Genomic DNA, 17049 nt, shown 5'->3' on the forward strand with positions numbered 1-17049 from the left:
ACCTTGGAATCAAGTATACACAGGTGGGCGACTTCAGCTTGATTGGATACTCGGATTCAGACTCCGATGGAGACAAAGAAACTGTGGTATCTACTTCAGGATATGCTATGAGTCTTGGATCAGGAGCTGTCTCCTGGAGATCACGCAAACAATCAGTTCCAGCAGATTCCACAACAGAAGCAGAATACGTGGCAGCAGCTGAAGCAACAAAAGAAATTGTGTGGCTCAGGAAAATTCTTGAAGATTTGCAGGTAAAACAAGTACAATCAACCCCACTCATGATTGACAATACCTCTGCAATAAAGTTGGCCAAGAACCCAAAGTTCCATGATCGAACCAAGCACATCAATACTAAATATCATCTGATTTGACATCATGTTGAGGCCAAAATAATCCATCTCCGTCATTGTTCCACAAATGAGCAAATTGCAAACATCTTCACCAAAGCGCTTGGAAGAGAAAAGCTTGAAAGATTCATAACGATGCTTGGACTCACCAACATCCCTTCAGATTAAGGGGGGGAATGTTGACACCTAATCCTTGTGATTGGGTGAATTATTGTAAATAAATAATTGAGAAATGTGAACAGTCATCGGGAAATGAACTGAACAGTCTCTCCCTCATGTATATAACAGACCTACCTGATTGAATGAATATAAGAATCAGTTTTTGTTTTGTGGAGTTACTGCCTGGCCTGACAGGTATGTTAACCATTTCTTAAAACAAGTGCTTTCATTTAATGTTTAAGAACATCGTAGTATGGATCACGAGTTGAATTGGATGATAGACAACATTTGGGTGTATTCTTGTACCCATCCTTTACCCTAGTTATTATCCCCTTCCCCTACTCCAGTGTGACCTTCCTTGAGGCCTTCCTTTCCACTATCTAGGAGGGGCACAAGTAGGAGACACTGCTTAATGTTGTGTGTTCATGGAAGACCATACTTAACACTTTCCATCTATCCCTTGCACCCATGCCCCATGTTCAGGTTGATTGTTATCCATCACCAATATTAGTTCCTCGTTTTCCTCATTCTTGAGCAAGGGCTTGGAAACTTTGCCCTAAGAGGTTAATGCAATAGAAAGAAAAGAAAAGGTATGAGCCATGAAGATAAAATGAAAAAAAAAATGCTAGGATATAATAAAGTGTGTAAATAAAAGCCTTGACTGAGCTCTACTCCCATTATTAGCCCTCACCTAATATCTGGTTAATGCATTGAGAAATCAAAACGAAAGGAACTTTGATACATCGATGACCAATAAACCGCTGCATATTTAAGGGTTAATCGATGCATAAATAAAAGCTTAGAACTCAAGCCATGTAAGAAAAATAAAATCATTAAAGAATAAGGAGCACAAAAGGGGTCGCCATACAAGAGGTCACGGGGTCGATTCTACCCAAAAGCCCTTGGGGTCAGGTCAGTACATAGGCCGAGGGGATGTGATTCCCCTTTGGGGTCGATCTGCCCAGATTTACTGTGGACGTAGCGGCTACCCAATGACCAAGGGTACCTGTGAACCCCGAGGAAAGAAAAAAAAAGGAGCATAAAAGGGGTGGTAAAAATAGACTGAAGAAAGGGGTAACTCAAGTCCCACGATTGCTCCCTCTTCACATTATAACGCTCAAGAATTATAGAATTTAATAGTCAGTACAAAGATGGTGGCATCCATGTAAACCCCCACCATGCCAGTGACCACTTGCACCTACTAACTGATGGGTCGACCTAGGAACTGCTCCTCCCCTCAAGGTTGAAAGCACCTAAGAGGGCCATTGGATAACCCTCCCATATCTAAGCATGGTAACTTGTTTACAAACATGAAGCTAGGAAGATATTTCAGGATGATGCTTGTATGAAGTACTTTGGTTTCTTTTGCATTAGATACTAGCCCACTATGATACTCTTATGGTTATTTTACCTATGATGATGATCTCACTTGATTTTGAGGATATGTTGTAAATGCTTTCTCCCATGTACATTTGTCATCCCCTATAGGTTTGATTAAGACTTCTCTGGCATTTCAAAGAGGACATCCAACTCCACTTGATGACCCTTTAGGGCACCATACCCAAGAAGTTGACCACTTTATGAGGAGTATTAACCCTGGGGTGTATCCAACATTGATGATGAGCTTCCTCCCTCCCTCCAAAGCCTGAAATGCGACACATTGGAGCCATCAAATTGCCCAAAAGGAAAATGGACCCCAAAGACTATAGGACACCCCAAGGATGGCATTGCACACTCTTGGACGTTGCCTTGTTTTTGGACCAATTTGATGATGATGATAACTTGGGATCCCTCTGGTAGGGCCAGTACTGCATGATGATGTCATGCCCTAGTTTTATAATGTCATCCTCATGAGGCTTGGAGTGATGACACTGCGTTGGTTGACAATGATGGATTGACGACAAGGGTTTTGCTTGATTACACATTTACTAATGAGTTGGATTTAGACTAAGGAACACCCCTAGGCTGGCAATGCACCCTCTTGGATGTTTCCCTATTCTTGAAAAAAATTGATGATGATGATGATGACACGAGATCCCTCTAGTGTTGAAATATGTAACTAGGTTTCATGCTCAAGGGAAATTGATTTTTAGGTCAAGCACCCATTGAGTGCTTCTAGGGCTTGTCATTGAATCTACAAGTAAATTGAGTCATTGTCATGTATGACCCTTTTGGGCATGTTACATATTGTAAAGAAAGTTTATTTGAGTCAAAAGAAAGTCAAAAGTCCCTCCAAGACCTCGTCATGGTACAAAGATCAAGTCGGCCTATATGAAGGGACAAGTCGGACTAAAGATAGCAATTTGTACCCCTCAAAAGCCTATAAAAAAGAAGGAACTCGACCTCATTTAGAAACTCTCAAGCAAGTTCAATCTCGTCAAGGAGCTGAATAAGGACGAAGAAGAAGAAGAATAACAAGATCAAAGCTTTTGGGCCTCTCTCTCTCTGTCTTGTGTTAGCATTTCTACAGTTACTGGGCAAGACGAAATTCTGAAGTTGTATCAAAGTTGTGAAGCTACATCGAAGTTGTGACACTACATCGAAGCTGTGAAGCTCCAGTTAGGTCGAAGTTGTGAATCTGCTGGAGAGGTCGAAGTTGCAAAAGAATTGTTGGGCAGAAGAATTTGCTAGAAGTTGTTGGAAGCAAGGTTTGACTTGGTCTTGGAGGGTCTTGATCAAGGGTCATAGGTAATGAAATTCATCAATTGAAGATAAGAAGAGAAGAATTCTTGTGGGTTTTCCTCTTAGTTGGAGAGGTTTTGGCCCTCGTTGATCACCTATATCTTGTGGCCTTTGTCTTATTGCTCTTTATGGTTTGGTAGTTGTTTGATGAAGAGAACACTAATACTAATCAAGTGAAAGAAGAAAGTTAATCAAGTTAGGTAAAAATACATCACAAGCAATTATGAAGATAAGAGAAATCATTTACTCTAGTTGCCCCTAGATTTCTCAAATGGTATCAAAGCTAAGGTAACAAGACAAGGAAACGCAGCTAAAAGAAGGACACTCAAGGGTCGAAGCACTAGAAGGACTATCAAAAGGAGTAACAAGAAAGATCAAGACATTGACATTGTACCATTAAGAAGACATTCACAAGGACTTCACAAGCACTGAATACAAGCAAAGAAGACATCAAAACCCTAGCTTATCAACAAAAACAACAAAAGGGTTTCTCACTTGAAGCATTATTGGCAAGCTCACACATCATCATCAAAGAAGATCTCAAGGATCCTACCTAGAAGGACTACTCATTAAAGCATCTTGAAGTCTATACATCCAAGGGAAGCAAGAAGAAGCGTGGTCATCATCATCAAGAAATCAAGGTGATTTACCTCTCTTTGAAGGATCATTTTTTAAGGAAAGCATCTTCATCACGAAGACATCTTCTATTATATACACCATCATCAAATTAAGAACACTAAAATGCTCTGATTTTTAAATTAACCAGAAATTTAACTGAAACCCAGAATTTTAAATGCAAGTACTTACTTGGAAATCTCGTTTGGAATCGATTTCGGCTGTTGTCGCTCCCAATCCGTTCCTAACCGACCGTTCTTCCCAGCCTATCTAGGATCAACCCATACGGTTCCCAGATCCAGAATACTTTGAAATTGAGGTTTTCTAGCCCCCATGCCCAAAACTCCAAGAACATAGGCTCAATTTTACAAATTTCTTCGGCCTCAAGCTCATTCCTCAGCTTTCGCCAGTTTCAACCCCCCCTCCTTCATGTCCTTACATCCCCTTATATCCCCCCCCCAAAGCTCTTCTCCTCACCGCCTCTTCATCGAATCCTTTCCCCAAATCACAGTCGGTTACCTGTTGGTTAATCCCCTCCGCGGTGGTCCTTCCTCCCAGTGACAAGTTTACAATCTCCCTTGTTTAGAAACCTGTCCCTATAATATCAACCACCTTCTTCTTAAATGTTAATGATGCAGCAAGCTTTAATTACTCTTTTTGGTTTAGGTGTGACATAGCGCATGTATAGTCCTTTCTATTATTTTACCTATGATAACACATTTCCTTTTGTTGTATATAATATTTTTTTGTCCCCCTTTTGAGATATATATATATATATATATATATATATATATATATATATTATAATTTCTTTTATTTTATATACAATTATTTTATTTTGTATAAATTATATTTCCTTTTTAATTTGTATAGTATATTGCATTAATCTTTTATTTGTATAATAAACTATAGTTACCTATTAAGATGATGGTACACACATAAATACCTTATTTAATATATTCAATATATTTTTGCGAGTTGGGTATTTATTTTAGTATTTTCAATAAGTAATTATTTTATCTTATGCGTGTGAATTCTTCTTAATTTAATATGGATACTAATGTAGTGCATGCTATGCATGCATATGCTATCATATGCATGTCTCGTATGCGTGCTAATAATAATACTCTATCCATAATCCGAGATGAGTCATTACAAAGACACCAAGTTGAAGATATTGTAATCAAGAAGCATCTTCACTTGACAAGTAAGTACCTTTATATTTATGATAGTCAAAATGACTTCATTTTGCAAGGAGAGCAACAAATTGGTTGGTTCATCAAACTTTCTTGCATGGAAAAAGAGGACAGATTTGATCCTCATAGAAAATGATGTAGTTGAACATGTTAAGGGTACAATTACTAAACCTCCAAAGGAAGAAGCTCAAGCTCTAACAAAGTATATGAAAGGGGAAGCAAGGGATCAAAGGATTCCATCAAGGATCCCCTCATCCCTTGTCTCAAAGTTGGAGACATCCAAAGAAATATATGATAAATTAGTAGAATTGTTCTCCATAAGTATTGTTGGAGAAGTGATACCTTTGAGGAACATACAAAATGAATATATCAAAGGAAGATGGAATAGCCTCATACTTTATGAAGGTATCAGAAATAAGAGACCAACTACAAGAGTTGGGAGAAATAATGTCTGACAAATAAATAACCACCATAGTGCTCAATGCACTTCCGGAGTGTTGAAGGAAATGTAACTAGATTCGGTCTTCATAAATGTACTTTTGATATTTGTATTTATTCAAGAAAAGAAATATTATTTTATAATCTATGTCAATGAGTTTCTTGATCACTGAAATAGGTCCAACACATGTTAAAGTGCTATAGGTGAGTCAAATAGTCAAAAGAAAAATGTTGAAGACCTTAAGGGCATGTTACACCATGTATATGTATGTATAAGAGTCAAAGAATATCCCTCCAAGCAAAGTCAAGTCTCCTCCAAAGCAAAGACACCACCAAAGAAGCCATCCGAAGCAAAGATAGCAAGTCGGCCTACAAATAGTCTCAAGCCGGCCTTCTAGTTGGCCTAAAAGGAGGGACAGTCCTCTATATATAGAGGTTGTCCACTCCACTATAACGTCAAGCTATAACCTCTGAAATCAACGAAGGTGGAAGAGAAGTAAAAGGGTAATAAGAGGACAAGTAAAGGGTCTCCAAGGCAACGAAGAAAGGAGGAAGAAAAACTGAAGTGTTAAAGGGTTGTTACAGTCACACGTGCAAAGAAAGGAAGCCCTACTTGCGGTCAGAACAGCACCACTATAACAGTCATATAATCTCATTGGTTGGGCTAGATCATTAGGCCTATAAGGCCTCTCTCTCAAGCGTGGAAGAAGGCTATACAAGTGAAGGGAGAAGGAGAAGTCTAATATAATTCTTGTGAGGGTATTCCCTCACACGTGCGAAGAACTAGGGTTGCATTACTGTTGCTCTAAGTCTGCAATATTTGTGAAAGAGAAGAAGGCTTGGTTGGGAGGCAACAAGATCATCTCCTTAAGTTTGAAACGCTCCATCACAAGCAAAGGAAGAAAAGATCAAGGGTCACTCTAAAGTATACAATTGAAGGTCTCTACAGTTGTCGGAAGAAGTGTCGAAGGAAGAAAGACAAAGTGTTGGAAGGAAGAGGACAAAGTGTTGCAAGAAGAAGTAATTTTGAAAGGGCTTGACTTGCGCTTGGAGGATATTCTTGTCAAGGGTCTAGGGTTTGGCATTGGTCAATAAGAAGCTTCAATAAGAGAAACTTACTAAAAGGTTTTCCTCTCAAGAGAAGAGAGGTTTTGGCCCTGGCAAAGAGCCAACATCTTGTGACTTGTTCTTATGATCTTTATAGGAGTTTGATGGAGTACACACACATGCATTAATAAGAAGACGAAGAAGATTAAGCTAACAAAAAAAAGTAAAAAGACTCCACAACCTGTTATCAAGTCAAGAAGAATCACACTACACCTAATTTCCCTGTATTCTTCAACATGGTATCAGAGCTAAGCTGACACATCAAGGAAAGGGCATCTCAAGAACACTGATCAAGGAAGGACATCTACAAGGTTGAAGCATCAAGCCAAGAAGTCTCTATCACATCAAGGACAAGAAGGTCTACCATCTATCATTCATCAAGGAGGACTACAAAGCTAGAAGAAGAGCCTTACACAAAGGCACCTACAGAAGAGCAAATCAAAGAAGGACCTACATCAAGCTACAAGTCATCAAGCAAATCTCATCATCAAGCAATTTCACTTGGAGGAAGCAACTGGAAGAACATCAAGATCTAAGGAAGGCAAGCCATCAAGTCTTCAAGGAGAAAGCAAATCTACTACATCTCAAAATCTATCAAGTAAGTATATGTCCCCTTCTGAATATACATCAATGTCTTTTTGCAAGGAAAGAAACAAATTGGTAGGTACCAATAAGTTTCTTGCATGGAAGAAGAGGACTAATTTACTTCTCAAGGAGAATGAACTTCTAGAACACATCAAAGGGAATGTTACTATTCTTGCTAGGGGACAAACTCAAGCCTTAGCCAAGTATAATAAGGATGAGACAAGAGCTCAAAGGATTCTAATAGGACCTACATCAAGCTACAAGTCATCAAGCAAATCTCATCATCAAGCCAGTTCACTTGGAAAAAGCAACTGGAAGAACATCCAGATCTAAAGAAGGCAAGCCATCAAGTCTTCAAGGAGAAAGCAAATCTACTACATCTCAAAATCTATCAAGTAAGTATATGTCCCCTTCTGAATATACATAAATGTCTTTTTGCAAGGAAAGCAACAAACTGGTAGGTACCAATAACTCTCTTGCATGGAAGAAGAGGACTAATTTACTTCTCAAGGAGAATGAACTTCTAAAACACATCAAAGGGAATGTTACTATTCTTGCTAAGGGACAAACTCAAGCCTTAGCCAAGTATAATAAGGATGAGACAAGAGCTCAAACGATTCTAATAGAAACCAGCAAAGACTCTCTCATTCATTATGTCTCCAAGTTAGAGACATGCAAAGAAATCTATGACAAACTAGTAGAGCTATTCTCGGTAACCACAGTTGGAAAAGTGATATCTCTACGAAATGAATTGTACAAGATGAAAATATCAAAGGAAGGAATAGCTCCCTACTTCATGAACATCTCTGAGATGAGGGATCAACTTCAAGAGCTAGGGGAAGTCATGTCTGATAGAGAAATGACAATTGTAGTACTCAATGCTCAACCTGAGGATTGGAGAAACTTCACATCAAGCATATATGCCAAGAAGGAAGCCACCCCACTAAGTGAAATGTGGTCTCTATGCAAGATAGAGGAAACAAGACTCAAAGCAAAGGAAGATGTGGGATCAAAGGAGCAAGCTTTTGCTACCATGGCCAAGAAAAATGGAAAATTTGGCAAACGAAGAACAAAAAACAAAGATAAGTCCAAAACCCAATGTTATGGATACCAAGAATATGGACACTACAAAAGGAATTGTCCTAAGCTGAAGAAGGACAACAACAACAAAAGAAAAAAGGAAGAAGCTCATGTGACTCATGAAATGAAAGAAGAAGACAAGCAAAAGAAGGAAGATCCTTTGGATCTCTACATGTCGGAGAGCCTAAAGAAATTAAATTGATGAGATCGATGATTGGGGATATTTCGAGGCCTAAAACAGAGATACCTGCCTACAGTGGTAGCTTGGAACCGGAATAATTAATAGATTGGATCAATGCTTTAGATAAGCATTTTGAGTACGAGGAGGTAACTGAAGACAAACAGGTGAAGTTTGTTGTTACTAGATTGAAAGGACACACAACTCTTTGGTGGGATGGAGTCCAAGAAGAAAGGAGAAGAAAGAACAAAGCCAAGATCAAAAGCTGGAGCAGAATGGTGGCGAAGCTGAAAGGTAAATTTTTGCCCAAAGATTACCAGTTGTCTTTATTCAGGAAAATGCAAAATTTGAAACAAAGGTCATTAACTGTTAAAGAGTATACTAAAAAATTTTACAAGGTGAATATTACAGCAGAATACATCGAAGAAACAACTGAAAAGGTTGCCAAATATATCAATGGCTTGCGGTTCGAAATTCAAGATGAGTTTAGCCTATTTTCACCCAAAACTACGGAAGATGCTTACCAATTCGCCTTGAAAGCAAAGGAAAAATTGGCGAGAAAGCAAAGCCAAAGGAATAGAGGGAAGAGTCCTGTAAGTGGGAGAGGACAAACCAGCAACCGGGAGAAAACTCAGCCTCCAAAGGAACGCGAAGGTAGTTTAAGCAGTCAACCATCGAGAGGAGGTGAATCAAGAGGAAGAAGGCTTTTCTCAAGAGGACGTGGTCGAGGCAGAGGCTACCAAGTTCAATGTTACAAATGTGAAAAAATGGGACATGTGGCATGGGATTGTCCAGAAAATAATCCTACAAGCCAAAGAGGAGCAAATATAGCAAAAGCACGCGAAGAAAATGTAGCTGCAGTTATCCATGAAGAAACACTAGAGGTAGGAGACTCATTATTGATGAAGATAATCTTGATTAAGTCTGAAAAAGAAGTTAAGGAACCAGCACAAAGAAAAAGATTATTTAGAACCAAATGCAAATCTAGAGGCAAGTGTTGCAAAGTGGTAATTGACAGTGGTACATAAAAACATATGCATGGTGTTTCAACAACTTGATCTAGGATCAAGGACTGACTTTTGTCAGTGGAGAGTGGTAAGGTCTTGTGACTCACCCTCAATCACTTCTTCTTCATTATTACTTCATGGTTCAGAACAACAGAGCAAAGCAAAGATGACAGAGATGGTACATAACGACAGGATGGCATGATGATGACAGATGGATTGGCAAGTGGAATTCTCCCTAGTTGAGAGGGAGTGTTAAAATTGGCAACTAGGGCCAAATTCCACCTTGGGACAGCTCATATGATGGAGATGATTATTGCATTGGATTCCTCTTTTCGAGAAGTCCAAGTTTGATATAAATATCATCTCATTCAGACAAGAAAAAGTGTGATTTTGAATTTATTCTCACATGTAAAAATTGTTAAGGTCAGCCTCAGCTTAGTGTAGGCTCAAGAAACCCAATAGATGTGTCTCTTCACCCTCATCAAAGTGTATAAATATAAGAGACCTCTCTCCTCATTTGGATATCATTCTTCTCTCTCCACAACAAATTGGTTCATACAGCTTGGGAATCTTCGCTCTCTCTCTCTCACTCTCACGTGCGGCTAGAAGCATTGTTTTTTTTGGGTGAAACAGAACCAAGTTTTTCAAACTATTGACCAGCGTTGACCCTTGCTGTTTTGACTGAATTTTGATTGCATTTTGCAGGCAGAATTTCACTCTCTTGAGGCTGCATTTATTGGCATAGAAATTGAGGTGTTTGGGACTGTTTGACTAGCTTTGACTGCAGGCTTGTTTGACTGTAGGGCTAACTGTTGTTTGACCGAGTTTGACCAGCATTTGTGGGATTGTTTTGGGTTGACTTTGACCCTTGATGGAGGCTGAATTAATCTTCCTTTGACCGAGCTTCAAAGGAGGTGACTTGTTGTTGATTTGACCAATGTTGACTTTCTGGTTAGGGCTGAAGTTTGACTGCAGTTGACTGCAGAATTTGACAGGGTTGATTTGACTTTGTATTGGGCTAATCTATTTGACTTTTGTACTCTCTCTCTGTGTTGAACTATTGAATAATAATAAGATTTGATCAAAGGGTTTTTCCCACATTGGGGTTTTTCTCTGGCATCCGCCAAATTTGGTGTCCACTTGTCTTGGCTTGTCTTTTGCATATGTTTTTATGTTCTATCTGCATTTACTGTCAATGTGATTAATGGTTAATGAGATTGCTACTGGAAATTATTGGAAATTGTCATTGAGCTGCTAAAGGAACATTGAAGTAAATTGTGCTAATAAGCATCTACATACCATTGTTATCTAAAATAAACACATCTCAAGCATCTCAAATTAGTTTTGATTTTCAAGATGCATATGTTGCTTGTAAAAATCCAGATAGTGGTGATAGAACTCCATGGTTGAGCTTTATGTTGCAGGAAGGATTGTTATTAAAAGATAGCAGATTGTGCATACCCAAATGTTCTATGAGAGAAAATCTTATCAGGGAAAAGCATAGCGGAGAATTATCAGAACAATTTCGGCAAGATAAAACTTTTGCTCAATTGAATGTTTTTTATTTTTGGCAAAGCATGCAAGCTGATGTGAAAATATTTGTTGCAAACTGTAGGATCTGCCAGCTTGCGAAGGGAAGAAGTAAAAATACAAGTTTATATCGGCCATTACCAATTCCTACTAGGCCATGGGATTTAGTGAACATGGACTTTATATTGAGACTGCCAAGGACTCAAAGGTAATGACTCTATCTATGTTATGGTCGATAGATTCTCTAAAATGGCACATTTAATACCTTGTAGCAAAACTAGTGATGCCACCAATGTTGCCAATTTGTTCTTTAAAGAGGTGGTAAGGTTGCATGGATTGCCTAAAAGCATTGTATCTGATAGAGACACAAGGTTTGTCGATCATTTTTGGAGAACATTATGGAAGAAGTTGGATACTAACCTTAATTTCAGCTCAGTCTATCATCCACAAACTGATGGGAAAACAGAAGTTATGAATAGCAGCTTAGGAAACATCCTAAGAAGCTTGCTAAGTGAAATTCCCGAACAATGGGATTGGGTTCTTCCTCAGGCTGAATTTGCATACAACGATACACCCAACAGAAGTACAAGTATGAGTCTCTTCCAGATCTTGTATGGAATGCATCCAAGGGGAGTATATGAATTGAGAAATTTGGGAAAACAAGATATAAGAAGTGCAGAAGGTGAAGAATTTGTGCAAGAATTGCAAGAAAGAGTTAAGCAACAGCTACAGGAAAGCAGCAGCAAATACAAACAAAGGGCTCATTCGAAGAGAAGGCAGCATGACTTTGAGATTGGTGATTTAGTGATGGTACATTTGAGGAAAGAAAGATTTCCTAAAGGAACTTACAACGAGCTAAAACTCAAAAATATCGGACCTTGTAAAATTTTACGAAAATTAAATTTTCCTCAAATGTTTATGAAGTGGAGCTTCCAACCAATGTTGGTATTTCCCCAATTTTTAATGTTTCTGATTTGTATTCCTTTCAGGGAACAGGAAAAGTTTCAGATGATGAGTCTTCCAGTGAAGTAGATCAGATTGTTGAATGGGAACAACAACTGCCCAAAGCAACTCCAAAGGAAATTGAAGGGCTTTTAGATCGAAAAGTGATGAAGAAAACTAGAAGAAAATAGTACTTTCAGTATTTGGTGAAGTGGAGAAATCAGCCATTGGAGGATGCTACTTGGATGACCGTTGTAGAGACGTCCAAGCATTGAACAAATGTTCAAGAGATTGTGGACAATTTCTTTCCCTGGGAGTCTGCTGCAGGAGCATCTTACTCCTGATATTGGAAAAAAACAAATGAAATGTGGAAGGAATTAAATTCCTTTATTTTATTAGTAAATTAGTGCATCAAAACCTGCAACGGTAATGCTGCTGAGAAGTACCCTTAACCGTGTTATCTGTCCCCTTTGCCTTGTTCCCTTTTCCTTTCCCTTTTGCTGCCGTTGGAATTGATGAGACGGAGGGTGTTCTTTTCTTGGCATCTATGCCTATATTCGTTAGTCAGTCTGGTAGCTCCTGTTTATTACTAAGACTTTTTGGAGAAAAATAGGGAGTTTGGATTTTTTTTGGAAAATTCCAACTCATCCAAATTTTAGTAATGATAGAAGAGGAATTAGATATATGATTATCTATGAATGTATGTACTCAGTTTTTGCAATTCAGAAGGAAAAATAAAATATATGTTAGAAATTATGAATTGAAAAATTGAAAATGTAATTCTGACAGTAAGAATGATTTAATGTTGCTTGCACACTCCAGCCATTAATCTTATTGCAGGATCTGGCATCATTCTTATTCCCCCGAGGGCCGAAAACCTTTAAGTCTGCTTTTTACTAAATCTGATGTAAGATGTTTTAATTTGGCTGTAAGATTTTCAGAGGCCAGAAGCAGAAAGATATTATGTTTTCACAGTGATCTTTTAGCCTATGCATGTGTGCGACTTAGCCCATCTCTGGTTCTGTTCCCATCCCATTTATTCACCAATTCCTGTCTTGAGAGCCAAGAGTACATTAGTACAGTACTAATCAACTTCACATTTCATATTCTCCTAAACCCTCCAGCCATGTATCCCATGCCATTTCCCATTTCCCGTTACATTTCTAATTTCCTGTTTCGGTAAGGGATATTAGGGATTGATCAGGCCTTTTATGTAAAACCTTAACAGTAATGCAATTTAACATTTTTTTTCTTTTCCAAGGAAAAGCAAAAAACAGAAAACAACCTGACCTAAAATTCAAGAATTCCTATGCAGTGGGAGATTCAAACTGTTATTGAAGTGAATCAGCTCTTTGACGATGAAATCTCTCTGAAAAAATATTTATTTTGCATATATGACCTTGAGAACGAATATTATTCAACAAACCTCTTAAAATAAATAACTCATTTATTCAGAAGACCTCTTAAAATATACAACAAAATTATGTCTACTGGCTGTGGTCTATTGCTTGAGACAGGGCGCACTGATCCATCAACCCCCGTGGAGCATTGAGACTTGATCATGTGTTCGAGTTGACAAGTTTTGACGAGAAAAGCAAGCTTTACCGCGATAATGTAGAATTGAAGTTCATTGCTCCTCACTGGTTTTTAAAAAAAATGTTTATCCTTAGCCGAAAAATTGCAACCAAATTATGCTTACCTGGTACACAATTCGCATTTGCAGTGCCGGGAACTAAACTGTAGGGTTCGTAGATATATACAGATTCACCAGCACCTACTGCAAGAACGCCATTGGAGGGGATGATGGGAGTCCAAGCAACTGCCCTTATATCATCATTATCTTCATTATCTGTAATGTTTTGTAAAGGCTGAAGAACTTGCTGGAAGAACGGGCCAGTGATTCTGGATTCTTCTTCATCGGCTGTTGGGGCGGGAGTTGTGGTTATGACAACAATCGAGCCTGCTCCATACGCGAGCCATGCATGTCCTGCGAATTCAGGGATCCAATCTAAGGCGCTGGCAATGTGCTTCGGAGCTGGTGGAATGTACTGGATTGGACGAAGGCGCAGGGGTTCAAAGTCTTGAGTTTCTTCCATGTCGGATCTCTATACAGGCCTCGATCGCCCGACGCAGAACCCGACAAGTATGATTTAGTCGAGTGTTGAGGAAATTTTTGTTTAACACTATTTCATGCAATGAATATATACCAAATTCCAGAGATCATATATTTTAATTAAATCAATCGATTGCCCATGTTACCAAATACAGGTGGTGGCTCTTTCGGCCTTTATCGGTCGAGGGAGAACTCACGAATATATACCAAATTCCGAAGATTATTAATCAATTAAATCACTCGATTGGCTAGGCGCTTAGTTATCCAATACAGTTATCAAATATTTGGGAAAGACAACAGGAGAAATGTTTAATATTGTGACAACATGAGAAATGTTTAATATTGTGCAGGCACAAGTGATTTATATAGGGCAATTCCTATTTCATAGACTATAGAATAGTTAATGCGGCCTGACATGTAGGTATTTAACTTTCGAGAGGTTGATGTGCTTTCACTGAAAGGGCGAAAGTTAAATGCCTGCATGGCAGGCCGCATTAACTATTCTATAGTCTATGAAATGAATTGCCTTCATATAGTATTAGTCTTACCAAATCACTAGAAATTGAGACTTTTGCAACTAATATTTAAATAAAGATAAATAACATTAAGTGTAAATAAGTATTAATTTCTGTTCACACATTGATTCAACCATATAGTATCTTAATACTTAAGAGTGCAACCATATTCACCCAACTAGAAAACAGATAAAACAATAAATCCTTCCAAAATGGTCTATTCCAGAAGTACAAAATAGCAATGACTTCAACCCCCACTCATCATAATTGAAGCTATACATCCCAAATAAATATCCATACATGCACATAATAAAAGTGAATGTATGTCAGCCATAAGTGTTGTGTTGTTCAACATTTAAACCTTCTATGTTCAATAAATGACACCCAACCCAATAATATTTAAACTCACTTTGTTTAATAAATGACACCCAACTCAATAACTTCAATAATTGACACCCAACCCATTCTATTTCTCATTAAAACAGATCAAAGCACATTGATCAACAAATAACAAATTCCCAACCATTGGATCACATCAAATTAAATCCAGATCACACATTCAAAATAAAGTCATTGCAATCCATGTTCATCCTTACCACCAATTAAATTCAAGTGCCAACAACTATAAAAGAAGTCAACCACTGTTGAAGTTGCATGTTATGCTTTCTAACTATTCACCAACCTTGGAGACAAAACATCACAGAACAATTGCCAGTGTATCCAGGTTAGTTATATCAATTACAGCACATTTTTCTTACAGTTCTATTTTCATTTCTCACAGTTCTTATAGTTTCAGCTTCAATTACAAATTTCAATTTTAGTTTCAGTTCTTACAGTTTCAGTTTCATGAAAATATATATTTTTTCAAGTTTTCTATAACTATTGGTGAAGACACTTGGTAAATAGCAATCCTCAAATATGTTAATCTACAAGCACATGCTGCCAACAGAAAATACATGGAAGATGCTTTTGATTAGAGAGAGGGAGTGACCAAATATGAGATCTAGGCTAAAAATGGATCATAAAACCACACCCTTCCTCACAATCCAAATATGGAGCCTCAAAATCATGGCTTTGGTCTGAATAAAAAGGAGTCCATATTGTGGATCTGGGGTGTATCTGCTTCAAGTTTCATCTTCTTGCTCCATCAACTAGTTGCATAAAAGTGAGATCTATAAAATGAGTAAGAGCACAACATCATTCATATATGCCCATGGACCCAAATCACATATTGAGTTATTCACCAGAGATTGGACAAAGATCCGAATAGATGCCATCGGATCTATGTAGTCCAACTACAGAAGGAGTTCATAGTAGGCCCCTTTGTCATACTTCACTAGTGATAAACAAATCTCAATGGCAACTTCAAAAGAAGTGTAGCCTGCGTAGATTCCTCCACCATAAAATGATAACTAGATCCTAGGTTAACTTTAAAACTAAAACCCTATCAAAATAGCAATCTTCAAATTTATCAAATATGCTTGGTTGTTTTATTAGATATGAAAAGTAATAAATTATAATAGTATAGCTCAAAACATAAAACACGCCAACAACAAAGTAATGTGCCCTACATCTTAGAGAATGAGAAGATGAGGGAAGGTACAATGCAGTTACTAACATGCATGAAGAACTGAAGGTGACCTAGTTAAGTCGTAACCCTATTATAAACACCAAATAAGCACACCTCAACTGGAAGAAGTCACGCATGCATAATTGGAAACTATTATACAAGCACAATATAATAAAATAGATAGCAGCACCCTCCCCTTGATAGATCACACATGGTGAACTATCACTGAATTGAACTTAGAACTTAACTAGATGTTGAACTGAATGGGAGGTTGATCTGAAGACCTACAAAAGCAACACTCTAGTTCACTGAAGGTGACACATGCATGCACCCTCTACCAAACAGCAGCCTATATTTCTATCTAACTGCACCCTCATTACTCCTATTCACTTTATCTAATTTGATATATGAGGTCAATAATTACTCAAAACTTTACAAATTGATAATATGCTTTCCTAATTTGATAAAAAGGCATGGCCTCCCTTGTATATGGAGTCAAGATACAAATAAGAGGTGTGGTTGAAATGAATGTTTACATGACTAGAAACTTTAACTGTAAGTGACATGAGGAAAAAATTATTATGGTGCCAATTTGTGATCAAGAGTGCTTCAGGGGGTCTCAAGTTGGAGCCTTGGTCAAATTAAATACCATGCTTGGTTTGGCCAATGGTTACTCCTTGAGGACCAGAGATCCATTTCTGGAGAAGTGCATCCTTATAGAAAAAAATTAGATAATGAATGTTAAGAGGGATAGGTTGTAGTGGGAGGAAATTTGAGGCTAGTAATAAATGTAAGGCATGCAGTGAGCATTGCTTATTGGTGGCATGCATGTCCAAACAATCGAAATTAATGAAGAAAATTTGAGTGGATTGTATAAAATCCACATGTTAGCTAGAAGCATTGTTAGAGGCTTGAATACACAAGAGAATGAAAGAAGTGTCTCATTGTCAAGATAATACAACAATAGTCCACCCCGTGGAACTAT

The 17049-nt window shown here is 38.0% G+C and overlaps 1 protein-coding gene across 3 annotated transcripts in view; it reads right to left on the bottom strand.

The window, feature by feature from the left end:
* The window catches only part of LOC149156812 (transducin family protein / WD-40 repeat family protein), a 440547-nt gene extending 426295 nt beyond the window's left edge, over positions 1-14252 (bottom strand). Inside the window, exon 1 of one of the 3 annotated variants that reach the window (XM_089438622.1) lies at positions 13566-14246. In XM_089438622.1, coding sequence (XP_089294748.1) covers positions 13566-13962 — 397 coding nt within the window. In that variant the 5' untranslated portion in view covers positions 13963-14246. Of the gene's footprint in view, positions 1-13565 lie in introns of all 3 variants that reach the window. The other 2 variants (XM_089438623.1, XM_089438624.1) reach the window with 2 other exon arrangements.
* Positions 14253-17049: the final 2797 nt, after the last annotated feature.

Source organism: Pinus tabuliformis, chromosome 9, assembly GCF_031772625.1.
Source record: "Pinus tabuliformis cultivar Carrire ecotype Pingquan chromosome 9, CPIR1, whole genome shotgun sequence".
Classification (NCBI taxonomy): Eukaryota; Viridiplantae; Streptophyta; class Pinopsida; order Pinales; family Pinaceae; genus Pinus; species Pinus tabuliformis.